At 43.4% G+C, this 19,880-nt stretch overlaps 2 protein-coding genes across 3 annotated transcripts in view; one reads left to right on the forward strand and one right to left on the reverse strand.

The window, feature by feature from the left end:
* Positions 1 to 350: 350 nt before the first annotated feature.
* Positions 351 to 9,502, reverse strand: NUP43 (nucleoporin 43). Its single transcript, XM_010707174.4, has 8 exons — positions 9,368 to 9,502; positions 9,134 to 9,256; positions 8,842 to 8,919; positions 7,907 to 8,084; positions 4,814 to 4,949; positions 3,825 to 3,976; positions 2,116 to 2,238; positions 351 to 1,478 (listed from the first exon to the last, which is right to left on the reverse strand). The coding sequence occupies exons 1-8, from the start codon at positions 9,485 to 9,487 to the stop codon at positions 1,264 to 1,266; spliced, it is 1,125 nt and encodes a 374-aa protein (XP_010705476.1). The 5' UTR covers positions 9,488 to 9,502; the 3' UTR covers positions 351 to 1,263.
* Positions 9,503 to 14,086: 4,584 nt separating this feature from the next.
* The window catches only part of PCMT1 (protein-L-isoaspartate (D-aspartate) O-methyltransferase), a 36,469-nt gene continuing 30,675 nt past the window's right edge, over positions 14,087 to 19,880 (forward strand). The window contains exon 1 of one of the 2 annotated variants that reach the window (XM_085217022.1): positions 14,087 to 14,411. In XM_085217022.1, the coding sequence (XP_085073148.1) occupies positions 14,147 to 14,411 (265 nt within the window). In that variant the 5' untranslated portion in view covers positions 14,087 to 14,146. The remainder of the gene's footprint in view (positions 14,412 to 19,880) is intronic. The other variant, XM_085217021.1, reaches the window with a different exon arrangement.

Raw genomic sequence — 19,880 nt, forward strand, 5'->3', positions numbered from 1 at the left:
CAGTACGCTGCATTTCCGCACAACTCGGGAAGAAAAATTGAAGACCAACGGTCCTCTTGGCAACAAGCCCCGCTGCCCAGCGGGGTGCACAAGAAATTCAGATGGGAAGATTCTTACAACGGGACGTCAAGAATGCTCTGCAGACAACTTGAAAGTAACATACGTTCTAAGGCTCGTTTGCTGGAAAACACATTTTAACACCCAGTCACATTATCTGCTGCTGCCCCAGTACTGGCACTGCCCTCCATAACCCAGATCCCACTCCCAGAATTGGTTCCAGTTACTCGTTTACCTTCCTGTGCAGATGGCTACAGGTACATCTATTTGAACTAATGTACAAGTCAGACCACTGTCCTTCTGTAGAATATTTATTAAAAAGAGAAACTGTTCTCTGCAACAAAAGGGAGGAATGACGTTATTAATAAAAATCAACCTTCCAAAGATTACAAGAGACCAGATGTGAAAGGTTGATTGACAGGACAAGTCCAAAGTTGAGGAAGTCTCAGTCTCATACCCAGAAACGCAGCCAACAAGTCTCACTTCTGAACCATATAACTACATAAACAGTCATCTGTTGAGAATAACTGACAGGTTATCATGACCAAATTTTAACATGAGACATTTTAACATTCAGGTTTTAACATCCACAACAAAGCTGTAAGTAACCTGAAATAATGTTCTTAAAATGTTAAGATTCTGACAGGACCTTTCACATTTCAGAGCTCTAAGAGCTTTCCTTTCTAATTCTCAAGCCCTAGGATAAAAAGTTATGTTCCCAAAACACATTTAAAAAACCCTCAGATTTAAAAATTCTATCTGTCTCAAATGACATAAAAAGAATGCCAAAGAACCCCATAGTTTGGCCTTGAATTAATACTCGAAAAAAATGTCTTTATGTTAAAAAAAAAAAAAAAGAAGAAGCTTGTGTTGCCTTTACTTCACCTTGGGTGTATCACAGAAATAATCTTACAACATATACTTTTGCCCTAGCAACTACCATGTCTGTTTAGCAAAAGCAGGCATCATGGAAGAAATCAGAGCAAGCTGACATGTAAATGTGCTTGGCTACTCATGCTGAAGCATCAGTAATGACTGAGAGCTTTCAGAATCTGGAATAACTTGTATTCCTTCTGCAATGGCAGGCCAAGCTGAAAGCTTCTCCTCCACATGTGATAACACTCAGTGTAGTTAAGAAGTCAGATGAAATGGACAACATTTCTCTGTAGTTAAAGGTGATCAGCACTTCAAAGGAATACAAGAAGTTCATGCAAAAAGTTGTCTGTTCACATAAATAGCCTCTGCATCAGTACCGTACACTAGACATGGTCCCAAAACATCTAAAGTATTCACAGACAAAGTCTGATTTGGAATTAGGTTGGTGATTTCCATTCGGTCCTTGGTTGGATCGTTGCTTAGCCAGGCACTTACTACAGACTGGTTAATGGTGCTGTGGGAAATATAGGCAGTACTTCTTCCTCCTAGAAGAAAGAGAACAGGGAAGATAAGGAAATCAGTTTATAAAAAAGGAGAACGTTTCTCTACTGTTTACAATTTGAAGTTACAAACAATCAAGCAGTCTTTATGATCAGAATGTGAAATGTTTCTATTAAGTCAGTATCATATGGCCAACTAAAATCCTACACAACATGAAGGGATCAAGTTTCATTCAGGAACAATCTTCTAGCTGTGACTTTGGTAAGTTTATGTATGAATAAATTCATAATTCCACTATCTTAATAACTTACCATTTATTTTGGTATTATAAAATGTTGCACATCTCCCTCAGAACCTAAGGTCATTTAGCCTGCCTTCATGTCTTTTCTGTGCATGTATGACTTTTAACTGGGCTCAGTATATCTTTGAAATACCAGATGTGCCTCTTTATGTACAGGACAGAGTATGGCATGGACAAATTAAAAACAGAAGAACCCCACTCGAGTGTTTGCCTTTTAAGCAGTTTTCCTGAAGTGCCTATCAGTCCTTTCTAAGAACATAAAACGTTTTAATTTTCTGAATTAGGACTGTATTATAATTGGATTATATAAATAAGCACAGTGGCTTTAATTATGCTGTCATTTGACAAATTAAATGCAATCTAACTTCAGACATCCTTACCTTGATGAAGAAAAGATGGTTTTTCAGATACGTCTGTGGAAGTATCCCAGTGCCAAAGAGATCCATCTTCAGAACATGTAAATAAGTGATCTGGGTTGGAGGGGTGGAAGTGAACTTCCCACACTACAAATATTTAAAAAAAAACAAAAACAACAACCATACTTAAAAAGTATAACCATGCTCCTAAATATTTCTACATTGCAGTGATCCTAAAAGCAGTTTGGTTCCTCCATTACTGAAATCCAATTAGTGATTATGAAACCCTAAGAGCTCACTTTTGTCTTAGAATAACTGAAGTATTATTAATGAAAGGAGAAAGATAGCTTTGCAACTGTAAATCAGGATGGTTTCTTTCAGTAAGGATAGTGGTATGGATAATGAAGTCACCACAATTTCCAGCCATTTCAAATGTAAGTATTTCACTTATCCATCCAGTCTGGAAGAGCACTACGTGCTTCAAAGGCCACTGTGGTCCTACTGTTGCCACAGCATTGTAGGATATATCATTCAGAACTACGGTGTTTGCACAAATAAAAAGGAGTGTACTGAATAGTATACACATCAGTGGGAGCAGCATTATTTAGCTTGGCTATATGCAGAATGGAGTCACTCAGTAAGTGCCTCCTATAGGTTTGCTTGTGAGAAGGGTGCTGAGAAAGAACTGTCAGCTCCAGCAAATGAAAAGAGAACTTCAACTAAACAGAAGAATGCTACTGCTTTCTGAGAAGGAAACTTTTTTTTTTTTTTTAAACTTTATGGACTAGTGAAGACAGCCTGGATCCTCAGGGTCTGGAAAGGAACAAAACCATTTCAAAAGTATCAGATACAAAGCTCAATGTCCTCTTGTTAAATATGACATGGACGTGCACATGCTCCCACCAAAAGCTTCCATTCTCAACTGGTGTAGTGAGCAGGTGGGGAAAGGCCCCAAACCTCACCTTTAGTTATTACTACAGTTTTCCCTCCACAGGAGAGGGGGAAAAAATAAAGAAATCAAATGCCCCATTTTCAATACTGCGCATGCCGCTAGAAGTTACAATCTTCTCTAAATTCAGGCATTCTGAACAATTTCTTATGCCACCTTTCTACTATAGTTTAAATCTGCACACAACACACACACTCCTTCCCAGCATGCACGTTATTCAATTGTGTCTAAATACCACAACTGAGAAAAATATTTGACAGTAAAGCTTAACTCAAAGCTTATTTCTTAATCCTTAAATAAAATTGCGGCAGTCACGAAATGTTCAGCACAAAATGAATTGCTATTATTCATATAAAATAAAAGCGAGCCATTTCAGCACTGTGAAATCACCAAATGCATGTGTACTATATTCATTTCTTCCTCCTTTATGTTTTTAAGTTTATTCCCACTTTACTGTTTTATGCTGTATACTGCAGCATCAGTTTCTCTAAGTAGAAACTATTAATATACCCACTTTACAGGAAATTACTTTCTGATTAAATGTCTCGGCTAACAAAGAACTGCTTACTAATTCTAGCTTTAATGTAAACAGAGTTGCCTTTTAGATGATAACAATTTCATATACAAAGAGGAAACAAAACAAAACCAATTGGATAAAGTCACTTTATGTAGCAAATATGATTGATTGCTTTCTACTGCTGCTAAACATATCCAAGTTTTTCATCCAGGATTTACAGAACCTTTTTCTAAAACACCTTCTCTTTTCCTTAACTCGGATACTCACTTTCTGCTTCATGAGCATTTAGCAGGGACACTGGCATAGTACCCTGTCTGATGTCCCAGATACTCAGCATCCCATCCTGGCCCCCTGTGGCCACAATGTGTTGCTGACTGGGGTGTCTGTCCACACAGTGCAGTGGAACTCTGTCACCCGTCCTGTAAAGAAGAAGAAGAAAAATAAATGTATACATTAATCCTTCGTTCAATTTATATTTTCTCTTACACTCTCTGAGTGTTGACCGACAGGGCAACTGTATCAACTGCAGCCACATGACACCAATTGGGTTAAGACCTATAGTAGTAACAGGCTGCTATGACTGGAAGGACAGCAGGTTCTGGCCCTTGTGCATACAGGCACCTACACAGCATGCAACAGCTTTACAACAAGGGTGAGAAAGCCTTGTACAAAGATTTCAAGTATACCTACAAGAAGGTTACGCTGGCATTCAAATTATAATTACAGTTGCAACATATACAGCCATTTACAGAGGGAGGTCTCAGTTACAGGGGAGATGAAGCACTAACCAGGTACCAAACCTAAGCCTATTAATGGCAATGGGAACTATTCCACAAACAACAGGATATGAATCTAGCTCTATGTTTGTTTTCTCACAATACCTTAAAAGGCCTAAAGTTATCATTCAGAAACATTTCAAATGTCAGCAATTTTTTTACAGACCTTTTGAGAAAAAAACCAGATGTATAATTAATCAGCTAAATAGGAAGAAGTGCTTTGCTTTTCTCTTAAAGAACAAATGTGCAGATACAACAGTCCTTCAGAGTTAGATCACAAAATAGACCATTACAGTGCTCACTCACAACAGTAATTAAGCAGAATCTGCTTCTGGTACTGAAATACCAAAGCAGTAGAAATATTTTGGGGAAAAAAAGGTTATTTATCATCCCATTGCCAAGAATGTGGTGGCATCAGGAAAGACTCAGATATAAAGTAGCACGTGCTTCTCAGTAAGTAGACAAAAATTAAGGTCTTACAAAGAAAATATTTGAGCTGGCTCATTTCTTTGTTGTCTGAAGTCCCATATTTTCAACTGTCCAATTGAATTGACCGTCAAGATCTCAGTTGTGCGAAGGAAAGTCACAGCATGGAGTGTACTGCTATCCGCATTGTCTGCAAGACAGGTTAGCAAAGCATTAAACTACAAATTCAGGTAAACCTACTGAATGTTTATCTCCATTTAATAAATGCAAAACAGCTCTTCTAAAATCAGACTACATTTTCAGGGTCAGAGATGGCCCAGCACCATGGGAAGTTTTAAGTGTTGCAAGAATAACCATGCTTTCTATAGAAATATTATCTAGACAGATCTTTAAGAAACTGTATTTAATTAGATTCAGTACTTAATGACCCATTTGCTGATGCATAAGTTTTCTTTCTGGAGTACCTAAGAAGACTCAATTTAGCCAAGCTGTGACTTTCCTGAGAGTTTTCTTTACATGCTCTGCATCCACAAATGCAAGAAAGGCTATGGAATTTTTCAGAATGCTCTTCTCCTTTCTGTTTCTCCTACAAGAAACCATAACTCTTGCTGAGAACAGTGGTACACAGAAGCACTTATTTCAGCAATCAGTGTTTATAACACTTTCTTTAGGCATTTTCCAAGATATACTCATCCATAAGACTAACAGAAACAATGCTTTGTCTGTTAACCTTAACTAACGGAAAAGCCATTTCCCAGGTCCTTTTCTACAGTGCTCCTTCTGATCAGAGTTTTCTACAAATGTCAAAAACAGCTCACAGCACTGACTTGAAACATGAGGCTTTAGGAAAGACTAAAACAAGCACTGCAGACATACAAAATCGCTCTGTTTTATATAAATCTTTCATCTCAATTATGATATGATGGGCTATCATTAAGTCTACTTTCACTCCAACTTTTTAAAAATTAATTAAAATCAAAGGTGATTTTTTTGGTTGCATAACAGGAATACCTTTCCTGGTAGTGAGATAAAATTTAAGTACTGCCAGGTTACAGACATTTGAGCGAGGGATTTTTTTTCTGCTTAATATTTAAATGAAAGCTGCAGCACAGTCAGAAAAAATGCTAAATGACTAACTTAAACACTTAAGTTGTGATGGATTTACAATTTTCTGGCAAAATAACAATAAGTGATTTAGCAATGACGCATACTTTTGTCTCCAAAAGATTCTTACTTCATCTCTAACTTGAGATTTTTTCCACAGCAGTTGGGTATAAGCCTATCAGTTTTATATTATATTCTTAAATCCATTAAATGGTAGTAGAAACGTCAAGATACTTCTGTATGAATATTTCACAGGGTGTAAGAATTCCATTGGTGTGTTTAAAAAAAAAAAAAAAAAAAAGAAAGAAAGAGAGAGAGCTCAGTGCCTGGGAAACAATGAGGTGTCATTGACTTGGAAATGACTAAAATGACTACACTAAGGATTGCTTACAATGTTGAACTGCATCCTAGGTAACTTTAAAGCATCTTCCAAGACATCTTCTTCTCACCCACTCCAACTTTTACTGTAAAATCAGTTCTAATCAATGAGTTTCTGCTAGTCCTTTCCACTTAAGTCCAAGTAAGATCCATTTACCAGGTCATACACTTGACTGAATTATTTATGGTTCATTTATATTTCATTATTTCTGTTTCCAAAAGGATATTTCTCAGTTAATTCACATACGATTTTTTTTATGCATATACTCCTGCTGAGCTCAGTGCCTCAGTGCAATCTCAGTTTATGTTACCTCTACAAAGCAAACCTTTTTACATAATACCATCAAGTGAGCACTAAGAAGATTAATGACTTGCATCCTGCACATTATTAAATCTGAATACAATCATTTGAGCAACTGCTCAAAGAAAAATAAAGATTTGTGTAGACATCTCCTTCCTGAGTCAGCAAAACATTCTATTTTATTAAACCTTTGCCAAAACATTCTGTTAGTATCTGTTTATAAATGAAAACTTGAAATTAAAATAAACCTTTTTAGCTAGTTACTTTTTTCCTCTCAACACTGAAGAATTAATTTTTTGTGTGTTACTACTGAAACTCTGCCTTGTGCAACTTCTGTGTTTCTTCCTATGTTCTAAAATGACTCCCTGCAGTTCTCAAGGAGCTTCAGTAAAGAACTGTATGCAATTAATAGGATTTGCCTTGTGTGCACATGTATACAGACATGCACACACAAGTACCCTTCTCTAGAAATCCCAGAGAGCTCATTCCTTAATTGGCTTATCACTGTCTAAGTTCCTTCATCTGTTCAATCTGAGGCAAGATTTCACTTGAGGAGAAACACAGGCAACGTGTCAAACTGAGGTTTCAGGGAGAAAATTCCATTATCAAGAATGCTGTTACTGTGCTTCAAATCATTTCTGCTTTTAAATTGGATTTCTAGCAGTTGCTACATACTATTCCATGAGACTAACATGATGGAAATGCTGACAATAAGTTTTGACACCTTCCACAGGCATCTGTTTCTCTGTTAGGTAAAGCTTACTCAAGGAAATATGAACCCATTTCACTAAGTGAGCGATGATGGCTGTAAGCCATGATATCTGGTAGAACAGAGGACAAATAGTAATTTCTGGCTCCCGGTGCTCCTTTCGAACACACAAATTCTTTTCCACACAAATTGATGGTTTTGAATATGGATAGCACAAAGGTTAATCTTACTACAAATAATGAATTGAAGTGACAGTAGTAATTAACCCCTACTTATAAACAACGGATGACACAATGCTTTTGGAAATGTAACTGTATTTCATGCATTCTATCACAGCATCTAGCTACGATTCCAGATCAAACACAGCTACTGAGAATGTTAAATCTTAAAATCTCCACCAGTTAAAACATAGCTTACAAACATTTGAAGTATGAATGCACATAGAAACATATCTGAAATATACTTCAAATACTTGAAGTCTGGAGGAATATAGGAATGATCTGGAGAAAATACATTCACCTCGGAATATTTAATTCAATTCTCATTTGCTTTCCTTTCTGTCACACAACAATACTTTGGCAAAAATAAATATTCTATTTTATACACCAACCAAATTGTTCCAAACCAAAATATGCTGAGTATTTACTTGGCATACCTATAGTCCTCACTGCTTCCTTTTGGTCAGCTCTGAAAAGATTAATTCTACCATCTTCTCCAACAGTGACAATTTCTGGGTTGTTGCAGATGACTCCGGTACACGCTGCTCCACCACAAGCTGTGTATTGATCTGCATGGTAATGGGCATTCTCCCACCGGTGATTGGCAGATAGAGTCTAAGCAGTAATCAGACATGAGATTCTGCTGGTAAACAATGATCCTGATTGAGCAAAGCTTTCAGAGTACTCACAAATACTCACAGAATTGGAAAGAAGCTTCAGGAAAGCCATACTACCTCACTGGAATAGTAATCTTCTACATAAATAAAAACCAAAGATCTGAATTTCCCTTCAGTGACTCCCTTCAGTGAGGCACTGTCAGCTCTGAACCATCTTTTTCACACAAGAGAGAACTCAGAATTAATATTATCTATGTCTGAATGTGAAATGTCTCTCACTAGACTTATCTCCCCAATCGTTCCCTAGGATAAAGAAAAAGAGCTGAGGCCTTTATGAAGTGTAAGGTCAGATTTAGATTCTGATTGCAAGAAACTCAGTTTATCATAAGTACCACATAAAACTACTAACAGATATTAATCTTTGTCATGCCATTGCAAATAAATAAACTTGCAAGTTCATTCATTCCCACCCCCTGAAATTATTTATTCTCATAAATAACCGCATATAAACTCAAGTATGTTTTTAGTGAATAGACTGCTTGCTTACAACATATTAACAGAACCCAATCTGTCTGGTTCTGGAATCTGATTTATATTGTGTGTGTGCAGGATGTTTTTCTCTCCTTTTCTCTTTTTCTAACATGCTTTGAACAAATTTATTCCTGAATACAGACGTCTCTTGCTTTAAATCTGAGAAATCTTATGCTGAGATCCAAGTGACCTGCACTGCACAGAACACAGCTGAAGGAACCTACCTGGTTGTTCTGATGATGACGGAATACAGTCACACTTCCTGTTGAGGAGGCAACAACAATTCTCTCTTGATCCAAAAACTGAAAAGATTAATAAGCATGTTATGAATCAATATCAACACTAAGATGATAATTTTCAATTCAGAGTATTCAGATGTGTCGGTAGGAGCAGTAAAACACCCACAAACCGATACCAATTGATTTGGCCATTCTTCATAACTTTCTTTTTCAAATCTCAGCTCATTATCAGCCCATTTGTCCCAGGTGACCAGCCCCTACAGAGCAGCTCCCTCACCTGCATGTCCATCACGTCACCGTCGTGCCGGATGTCACACAGCAGCTGAGGCTCTCCTTGATATTCCCCATTGAGGCCCGCGCTTCCCGCATCTCCCACAGACCAAACGGAGACGCGGTTGTCCTGCAGGGAAACGACACGGCCGCTTGTTACCTGGAGTTCGCGTAACGGGGCTCCCCGGCGGCTGCCCGCGGCGGCCGAGGAGCCCGAGGCAGGGGAACCGCGCCGCACTACCTCGTTGTCCCAGGAGCCGGTGGCGAAGAGGTCGGGAGGCTGCAGCGCGGCGCCGGGCAGGGGCCGCCATCGGGCCTTGCTGATCTTTTGCGACACAAACCGCGCGCACACCTCCTCCATGGCGCCGCACGGCTCCCGCGCTGCCACGCGCCGCCTGATTGGCTGCGTGGCGACGGCGAGCGCCGAGGGACAGCGCCGGGCGCGGCGGCGGGAGCGGCGGCGCGCGATAGGAGGCACGGCGATGCGGGCGTTCCCGCCCGCGGTCACAATGGTTTTTTCCTTCTCCGAATACTGCACGGCAGCACGTTTATGTGTCACGAGCGGGCTCCCCAGGGCAGCAGTAACAGCCCCAAGGCAGCGGGAGTTCAAGGAGCGTTTGCACGACACGCTCAGACATAGATAGGGCAGGAATCTGGGTGGTGCTGGGCTCCGTGATCCCTTTGGCTCCCTTCCAGTGACTCTATGATCGCCAGAGCCCTCAACAAGTGCTGCACACAAAGTTCAGGGGTCAGCTGTAAAGCGAGCTCCGGGCTGACGGGGCCGGGCTGTGGCGCCGGGATGGGACGGCGCTGCGGCGCAGCGAGGCCGTGCCCACAGGCACCTTCCTGCTCCGTCCTGCCTGATTTTTGCTGCATTTTCTCACAGCTAGCGCTGCCGGCTGCCTGGGACTCTGCCAGCTGTGCTTACTGCAGCAGCAGCAATGTTTTGGTCAGACTTCCAACTCTGCTACTGCATACTGGTTCTCATGCGTTCTTGGTCTCCTCTGCAGCATCACAATTCTTTAGATGTGATACAAGATCAGTGACATTAGCCTGTGTGCTTTGTGCATCACTTCAGCTTCCTTCGAGGCAATGTTTTTTTTTTATAATTATGTACAGCAGTACCAACATGGAATGTATTTGAAAAGCAGATGCTATGGTAGTCTCCATACTATGAACCTTGAGACAGCTCTCCCGTTCCCTGCAGTGTCATTATTACTTTCCAGCAGCACCCTGTACTGAGCTGCTAGCAGCGACCTTGCAAGTCACTGTGAGAAGAGTCACTGGGAAGAGCATGGAGACAGACTGGAGAACTCAACATGGAAGAGATCATACCTGGACATTATTGAAATGTTTTATTAGACAAATATCTTTGATGGTTACTTCATAATATTTGTGTGTTGGTTTTTTATTTCTTCTGTGCTCTTGTGCTCTCTTTGCTCAGGAGTGCTTGGTTGAAAGCATTTGGGAAGTATTAAAGTGAGTAGGTGGGACACAGACTGTTTTCATTGGGAAGGAAAAAAAAATCCATTTTTCTTCCCTGTGTTGATTTTTTTTTTTTAGATTCTTTTGGCAGCATGCTCTATGTTGGATTTAGGGCTGCTCTGTAGGCCTTTAAATATAATCTCTGCATTTGATCATTATGAAAGATGGGTAGTGTGTTAGCACGTTGTTTCAGGATAATATCGAATTTATTTAAACAAGTAAAAGAGGGAAACAAACATCACAAGACAAAATGCTTCATCAAGTATTCCTGAGGTTGTCAATAAGAACTTTAGGACTAGACAAAGCTGGTCTGGGCACTGGGCCCAAACGTATAGCAGAAGCAGAAATGAGTTTGTATGGGTTGTTCTCATTGTGACTAAAGTTAGGAGTGTGAGCAAGAGGGATGAGAAGCCAAAGCATGTCTCTCCCTGTCAGAGGCTGTGGAGCCTGGGTAGGCAGGCACCTGCCAGTCAGTGGGTGTGCAAGGGCAGGATGAAGCCAATTCTGAATTCTATTTGCCAGTAACCTGCTTTTCTCTAATTATTGCACAGCAGTATTTTAAGAAAGTTATTTGAAGACTCTGTATTTACTGCTGGTCATAGCCCTTGGAGCTGTGCCCAGTTCAATCTCCTGAACAAGCACAGTTGCCAGTGCAGGGCACCGCAGAGCAGATGTAAGAGCAAAGAGCTGGGGCCACAAGCACACTCATAGCCCTTGCTTGCCCTGACCGATGGAGGCAGAGTTCGAAATAACCTTAGATGCAAAGTTCTAAAATGGAAACATAAAATTAAAGCCGACTCGGAACAACAGGAAGAGAGAAATGATGAAGGAGAATGATTAAGTTAAAAAGAGAACAGAGGCAGGGAGAGGAGTGAGTGTAGGTGTAGAAGCCAATTAGTGTATGGTTTGGGACATAGCTGCGGAAATGCTCAGCAGGAACATTTCATAAAGAAATTTCTGCTTGCTGTATGTATATGCAGAAGCAGATGGGACCAGACAGTGATGAACAACTTTTCATATGCTTTTGAAATTCAAAGGCTTTCAAAATTCTAATGGGTGCATGAGGTGGGAGGAAAAGGATAAAACAGAAATAGTAGCATGGAGGGGCTTATATACAAGAGACTGAGATGTGGGTGAATGTGCAGAAAAGGAGAGAGAACCAATGGGCTCATGCTTAAAACTACTGGGATCTCCATGTCAGAGCAGTCACGATCGCCCACTACTGGCATTCCCCTGTCCCTTCCTTGGCAGGGCCTGGGGGGGCTGGGGAGTTGGTCGCACCTCTGGAAGGTGGAGGGGTCTGCAACTGACCATGGACATCTGGGGACTGAGGTGCTCATGCTAGTTCAGACAAGTGAGGAGGAAGATGAAGGAACCTTGAGTGTCAGAGCAGATGAAAATGTGTTGATAGACAGAAAACGCTTTAAAAATTATATATATATTTAATTATTATTCTGGCATAGATGCAGGCATTCTTTCATGGGCTTTTATTGACAAACATGCTCTTAATAGGTTTTAAGAACAGACTCATGGCCTGGGGCTGTAGAGGGAAAAGTGCAAGTGACCCTCATGGCTGTTTGTTGCACAACAGGGTGCATCCTGTTGCCATTGATGCACTGTAGTTTCTCAGTGTCATTTGAGCCCAATTGGCTTGTCTTAAAGTTCCTGAAAATCTGCACAGCCAAACCATTTCCTTCACACATGCCTGTTACCACCCTAGATATCACTTACATTCTTGTCACTATCTGAGAAACCATGCTAAGCATGGTGCCAATAAATGGCCAAGGTCAGCCTGAAAGCTGCAGGGTAGGTTTGTGTGTTCCTCTGAGATAAAGTTAGGCTCTTCCTCTATTCTCTGACAAGCATAAGCCTAATTCAAGCCTGGTGCTGGTAGGAACAGTCAGGCTATATGAAAATGAAATGGCTTCTCTGGTATTTCTGGTCTCCCAAGGGAGTAAGTATCCCTGGAATGCTTTTAAGCATGGGTCAGCTAGTTTGTTGCTAACAGCCTCTGTATGTAAAAGCAATGCAGTTTGCTTGCATCTGACAACAGAAAATGCCTTTTGCATTTAAAACAATGAAGTATTTTTGTTTGCATGTTTTTACAATGTCTGTTTGTTCTTTGTACTTGCTGCCCTTTGGGAATTCTTGTAACTCCATGGCTTTTTTCCTTCCTTCCTGACCCACTGGACACAAGTGGACAACAAGGAGACCCTGCATGCTGTGGGAGGGGCTGCAGAGCAGTTTCCAGATCGTGCCTGAGAGCAGCAGATCCATCTCCAATATTACAAGAATTAGATGGGAAAGGTCTGGGGACTCAATGGACACGACCCTGATGTGCACAATGGGCAACTGCCAGCTTTGCCCTTTAGGGAATGCTAGCCAGAAAACCAAATTTCCGCACTCACCTCACTTACCTGAATTAATGATCATGGGATGGAGAGCAATGTGATGTGGAGATGGTGGTGCGTCATTGCTCGCAAGATGGATTTTTACACAAAAAGATGTTATCTGCATCTCTCGCGGTGGTATAACAGGCAGTGTGTGTCCTCTTGCCTGGAGCGCTTTCAGAGAACAATATGGTATTTCAATTTATGACTGACACCTTACGTTCCCCAACGTTCACACTACACCTTGCCGACAGGACCTGGCAATTCGTGGTCTCACGTTTCCAAAGCAAAGAACTGCTGCCTCACTGTGCACACGCAGGGGCAGAACAAAGCTGTATCGAAGCCTTGTAGTATTTATTACACTTCAAGCTAGCGATTTTGTAAGCCGGACGCCTCCTAAAAGGAATTTTAAGCGTGCAGCCTTGCCCTATAACAGCACGACAGACATATGGCAATACTCAGCCGCCAGCGCAGCACTCGCCCCCGTCACCCTACAGCCGCAATGCCGCGGCCGCCTGATGCTGGCTCAGCGGATCTTCCCGCCCGGCCGCCGAGGCTCGCGCCAGCTGACCAATAGCAACCTTCGACACGTAGGCTCGGCCCTCACAGGCTGGCTGCGGCCAATAGGCGTACCTCATGCAAAACGCCGCGCAGCGAGGCGGCAGTAATTGGCTGACTCGTGAGGGCGGCAGGGAGCGCGGGCCAATAACGGCCGACACTGCCGGGCCGGGCGGTGTGAGGTGGGGGGAGCTTCACGAGAGTGGCCACAAAGGGTGAGGAGAGCTCAGGGGAGCGCAACAGCGCAGTTGCAGTACGTCTCTCGTTAACCCACCTCGTAGAGAGTGCTTGCCGCCTCCCCCGTCAGACATATTCGTAATCAACCCCCGTAATCAACCCTGGGGAGGGCCGTAGCCTTCGTGTCAGGGCGCACGAGGCCGTTCCCCACACCGCAGCCGCGTCCTCCCGCGCGCGCCGTGGCGCCGGGCACGTCCCGCGATCCCCCCTCTCTCCCCCGCACGGTGCGCAGCGCCCCACCCAGGCCAGGGGAGCTCCCCCTCCTCGAAGCCCCCGCGCGCCCCGGCGGCGGCGAGCGCGCATGCGCAGTCCGCAGCGCGGGGCGGCGGAGCGGCGGCACCGTCCGGAGCATGTCGGGCGCGCGGGGCGGTGGGCGCGTGGCCCCTCCCCCCGGCGGTCGCGCGGCAGCCGCAGCGGCGGCGGCGGGGGGAGGAGGAGGAGGCGGCGAGGAGGCGGCGCCTGTGTCGGCGCTGGAGGTTGTGTCCTTCCTGGGGAAGCTGCTGTGCGCAGTCGCGGCGCTGAAGGCGGCTCTCTACCTGCTCCGCAGAGTGTGCCTCGCCATGGCCTGGAAGTCGGGCGGCGCCAGCCACTCCGAGCTCATCCACAACCTCCGCAGTGAGTCTGCGGGGCGGGCGGGGGCGCCTCGGCGGCGGGGCGGCTGGGAACGGCTGCGCTCGGCCGCACGCGCACGGAGTTCCCGCGGCGCGCGCCCGGCTGCCAACTGTCAAGGAGCGGCGGCGGGGGGAGGAGGCGAGGGCGGCGCCCGGCCGGGGGGTGTGCGGCGCCGCGTCCCCGCGCTTCCCGCCCGCCGTGTCGGCCCGAGGGCGGCGGCCGCTGGAGCGGGGCGGGCCCGGGCCGTCGGTGCGGGAGGAGATGCGGCGGGGGGGTGCGGCGGCGGCGGTCTCGGGGGGGAGCGCTTCGGGGCTGCGGCTGTCGTCAGCCTCCCCTCGGGTCCCCTCTCCCGCACTCTCGTGCGGGGCCAGGCGGCGTCCCGGGGCGGCGTCTGGCAGGACGCGGCGACCGCCTTCCAGGGCCTCGGGGCGGTTCGAGGGGGAGCGGGCGCGTCCGTTGGGCGAAAGGTGCGTAACGGCGGCCCGCTGGGGAGGTCCGCAGAGCCGGCGTGGCCCCGACGCCCGGGCGGCTCTTCCCGAGGGTCAGTTGGGGCCGCGGCAGGGCAGAGCCGCTGCCTCGCCGTCCTGTTGCCGCTCCTTGCCTTTGCGGTTCGTGCTGTCCCTGTGCTGAAGGCGGGCGGCTCTGTCAGGATGCTCCGCGCCGCTGGGCTCCCGTGAGCCGGGTGCTGCGGTGTCATGCGGGGAGATAACCGCGTGTTGTCCTGCGCGTCGTCTTTGTTAGATAGATGCTCCTGTAGCGTCCCTCTTCTTTACCCTCCGCTCGTTGCCTTCCCGTCTTCAAATGCACAAATTCAAGTCATGAAAGGGTGTATCCAGACTCGCAGCCTGTGCTGTGGCAGCTGCCTTGTGTTTCAGTGCTGCCTTTATCTACCTAGCCTCCTTGTTTTGAGACGAGGAGAACTCTCCTTGATGTCTTCTCTAGCCAGCTTGTGATGGATGCTCTGATCCTGAGAGCTTTTCCAGCATTTTCTTTTGCCGCTATTGAAAACTCTTCCACCCAGCAGAGCAATACTTGAAGTAATTTTTCAATTTGACATTAAAATTGCGGCTTTAACAAATAGATAGCAAATCCTCTAGTTGTGAGTTGCAACGTTCTGCCCCTCATCTCTGTCTCTGAGGGATAAAAATACTACCTTAATGAAATTCTGGTGTGATGTCCCTTACGCAGCATGTAGAATGGATGTCAGACTTGCATATTATATCCAAAAAGTCATTGTTGCCAGAACTGTTTACAGCTCTGAGAACCTGAAGGCAAAACTGATTTTGTTCCTGAAGAAAACAATGACAGTGTTTCAACACATGGAAGCTGTTCAGGGCTTTGCAAATAATGTATTTTTTTTCTTAAGTTAAAAGCCGCTATGAGAATGCAACAACAGCAGCTCAGCTTGTAAAGGAAGAGGAAAATAAGCTGGAAGTTTAATGCTGCAATCTCAAAATTTTAAGTGACAGTAATTACCTGAAAAGTTGCATTCTGTAATTTTCCCGTCTGTTTTGCCAATGTATCTCAAAATATTTTGAGTGATGTTAACACGGAGTGGAAATAAATCACTGCCGAAGCACAGATGCTTTTGATCTTGCAGCAGGGTTGTGCTGCTGGCAGGTGCTTTGTTAACTTCAGTGGGACTGCAGTGATGATATAGATTCCAGGTGGCCAAGAAGACCAAAGGCATCCTGGCTTGGATCAGGAATGGTGTGGTGAGCAGGACTAGGGAAGTCATCCTGCCCCTGTACTTGGCACTGGTGAGACCTCACCTCGAGTGCTGTGTTCAGTTTGGGGTACAGAAAGGACATGGAGGTGCTGGAGCAGGTCCAAAGAAGGGCAACAAGGCTTGTGAAGGGCTTGGAGAATATGCCCTACCAGGAGAGACCGAAAGAACGGGGGCTGTTTAGTCTGTGGAGAAGGAGACTGAAAGGAGACCTTATTGCTCTCTTCCAAGATCTGAAAGGTGCTTACGGCGAGAGGGGGGTTGGTCTCTTCTCACTGGTGACAGGATGAGGGGAAATGGCCTCAAGTTGCACCAGGGTAAGTTTAGGTTGGATATCAGGAAAAACTTCTTTACAGAAAGGGTTGTGAAGCACTGGGATGGGGTCCCCAAGGAGGTGGTTGAGTCACCATCTCTGGATGCGTTTAAAAACCGTTTGGATGTGGTGCTCCAGGTAAGGTGATAACTTGTTGCTGAAAGTTGGGGAAAAGTTTAGAGGAAAATACCTTTTTGTGTGGTATGTACTTCAGTTAGGCATATTATCAACAAGCTTAAAAATCATTGCTTACTGAAAGAGTGAAATGGTCTAGAAAATTCTATTTGAATAGTAGATCCCTCAGCGTATTTAACTATTTCCTCTAAAAGCAGCTGAGCAGCGTAGCATTTCTATGTAGAAATAAGAACACAAATCAGATGGTTAGCTTGATGCTCTTTAATTGTGTGGGGTATTGTGTGTGTGTAAGTTAGTAACTGTGTAATTTGCATACATTAAATAACTCCAGTTGTAGTGATGTGTTTTTCTGCAGCAAAGGCTGACCGAGTTGTTCTTGCTCCTGCCCTTATGCCGCTGGTTGTCTCCTTCCCGTGCCTACAGAGCCATGTGTGGGGGAGGATACTTAGTAAGACTGGATCTTTCTTACCCTTTTGTAAGGGTGAGCTTTTGTGATGTTCTCTTCTGTGAGGCAAAATAAAAAATAATAAAAAAAATCCCAGCAACAACAACAAAACAAACACAACCAAAAACGTTTTAAACTCCTTAGTGTCTGTAAGCTGCTGTACTGCTATGTTTAGAGAAGTAGTAAACTTTGCTGTGGGTGTGAGTGGGCTGGGGAGAGTGGGAAGTCCTTGTTTTACTTCTGTATAAAAGCATCAATGGAAAACTCCCGTGAGCTGTATATTCTTGTGCTTTAAACCAGCTGTAAGGACTACTCTTTCTTGTAATTTGTTAGTGATGGTTACTTATCTTCTATTTTGTAGCAAAAAAAAAAAAAAAAAAGAAAAAGAAAAAGTCTAATTTAATGAAGATATATGAATATATGCTTATTCCAGTATTGCCTCAACTATGGAAATAGGTTGTTCTGTAGAGGTAACAAGAATTGTTAGAGTACTGCTAAGTGATTGGACTCGGTGATCTTTAAGGTCTTTTCCAACCTGAGCAGTGCTAAGCACTTGTGGTATTTGCATGCAGATTTAGGCAACCATTCTTCACGAGCCTTATCTTTGTTTTCGTGTCTTAGAAGGAACAAACTAATTAAGAAGGCCGTGGAACTTGGAGTATTTTTTAGTGCATAGTTAGAAACAAGTGACTGAAGAATATTCCGTGGCTTTTTGTTCTTTTGATTTTTAGCTGTTCATTGCATAATCTTGCTCTGTTGATTTGAGGCATTGGGGGTGTACAATTTGTGCAATACACAAAATAAACTTGCTTAAAAAGCACTCTACTATTCAACAAGAGTGCTGCCCTTGAATTTGTCTCCTTGTTCCATCAAGGTGTTCAGCTACTTTGTTTTCAAGTGCTTTTTTTTCCTGAACGTTTTGATTCTTCAAGCATTAGAGTTGTTTGAAAAAGTACTATTATTTAAATCCAGCTGAGAAGAAGCAAAATTAATTGAGTACATGTCTGCAAACTTCACCTCTAGAAATATTTAAACAAAGCGTAGGCAGCACTTCTGGGAAGTTATCTAAAGGTCGACTGCTAGAGAGTTATAGATCATATTAAAGGTAGAAATAGTTGGCCGTTGTTTAAGTTCACAGCTATGACCAAAGTTCCTTTTTGTTGTGAAGCTAGCATATATGGATGCTGAAAATTAAGAAAAGATTCAGTAATGGATGGATGGCTAATTTACTATTCTATTACTTGGTTGAGAATCTTTGGATTCTAGATCTCTTCTCTCTCCCCCCACATCCCCTTTATCTCCAGGTAGCCACTGTTGTCTCGCCTCACTGTTGTGTCATTTTAATCCCCCTTTGTTTTTCATACATGGGCTCTTGCCAAGTCCTGTAATTTTATGCACCAACATCTAAGAAATCAGCTTTTCTTTTCCACCTGCAGAACTCAAAGTTTGGTTTCTGTCCAACTCACAATCCATAAAGTTAATAAGGTTTCCTTATCACACCTTTATTTGTCTCCTCCGGACAATATGGTGTGCTGCCATAGGACAGTCTTTCTTTGCTTGCTTTTCTGGCTGTGTTGTGCCAGTGGTGTTATAACCAGATATATATATTTTTGAATCCACGTTTTTGGGTTTAAATACGAAGATGAATTAACTTGAATGTGATTAAGAGCTGCATAATGTTGTTAATTGTATTTGTGCTTGTTTCCTGCTACATTCAGTTCTTTCCATCATCCAACAGATCCGTAGACTTGTTTCAGAAAAGTTTGGAGCTGTAATTTACGAGACATTGTGGATTCCACAGAGTTTGATAGCTTGTTTCCGCGAAGTGCCGTGAACGTGACGGCATTGCGCATGGCCTTGCTAAGCCTAAGCTTGGCTCAGTGAGAACTGAGCATGGTTGCTCCTCAAGTTTGGATTCTGTGGTTTTATCTGTTTGTTTGTTTATTTTCCTGCTGTGTCATTTCCCTTGGTTCATTCGAATCCTTTCCACAACTGACTAATTTTGTGCACGGGAGACTTACATAACTGGGACGAGCATGGATCAGGGAAATAGCAAATAAAATGAAATGAAAATAAACCAGTAAATGCACCCCAAATTTAATACCCATGATGTACAAACAGTTATGCTGCCTATTATTTGTATTCAGCAAACAGTTTTCCCTTCAGCACGTGCACTGTGTTGAGGTTTGAGTGACTGAGCTTTGTAGTTTATAGCAAGAAAATGGAATACCTGGAAATCAATTTTTTTTTTTTTTTAATGTGTGTTTCTCGCTGCTTATTTACATCACAACACTTCACAATCAGTCATTTTAATTCAAAAATGTTTAGTACTTCTGCTTGGTTGAAGGTGTGTTTTGGCTCTGGTTGGGTTTAAAGGCATAATAATACAACTTTTGTGATAGTCTGAAACTGCCTAATAATCCGTGGCGGAATGGAAATAATTTCTGTAAATGTATCCCTTGCAGGTGATTACCATTGCTTGTGGGCATGCTAAAAAGTGAAAATCTGGTATGTTTTAGTTTCAGTATAACTCCAAGCCTTTATTTAAATGCGGCTGTTATTCTACCTTGGCGTAGCGTGGAACGCTCCTTAAGACCTGTTAGTATGCTTGGGAATAAACCACGTAATGCTGATTTTCTTTTGAATGGTTGTTTATGGAATATAACACCTCCAAGCCGTGTTTGTTAGTGTTATGATGATAATGTTTAAAGTAAAGAACTCTTAAAAGTAAAAAGCTCTTTTAATGCTTTTAACTTTGATTGGCATAACCAAGTTTTGGCAAAGACACAGTAAACTTTTTCAGAGGCTAAGGCCAATAATTTTCTGAAGTGACATCTTTACTGAGTTGACTTG

Source organism: Meleagris gallopavo, chromosome 2 (assembly GCF_905368555.1).
Source record: "Meleagris gallopavo chromosome 2, MGAL_WU_HG_1.1, whole genome shotgun sequence".
NCBI lineage: Eukaryota > Metazoa > Chordata > Aves > Galliformes > Phasianidae > Meleagris > Meleagris gallopavo.

Coding starts and splice junctions, on each gene's coding strand:
- NUP43 (XM_010707174.4), bottom strand. CDS start 9,487: ATGGAGGAGGTGTGCGCGCGGTTTGTGTCGCAAAAGATCAGCAAGGCC. Junction 9,257..9,367: donor CCGGCTCCTGGGACAACGAG/GTAGTGCGGCGC, acceptor GTTTCCCTGCAG/GACAACCGCGTCTCCGTTTG. Junction 8,085..8,841: donor GTCATCATCAGAACAACCAG/GTAGGTTCCTTC, acceptor ATTACTGCTTAG/ACTCTATCTGCCAATCACCG.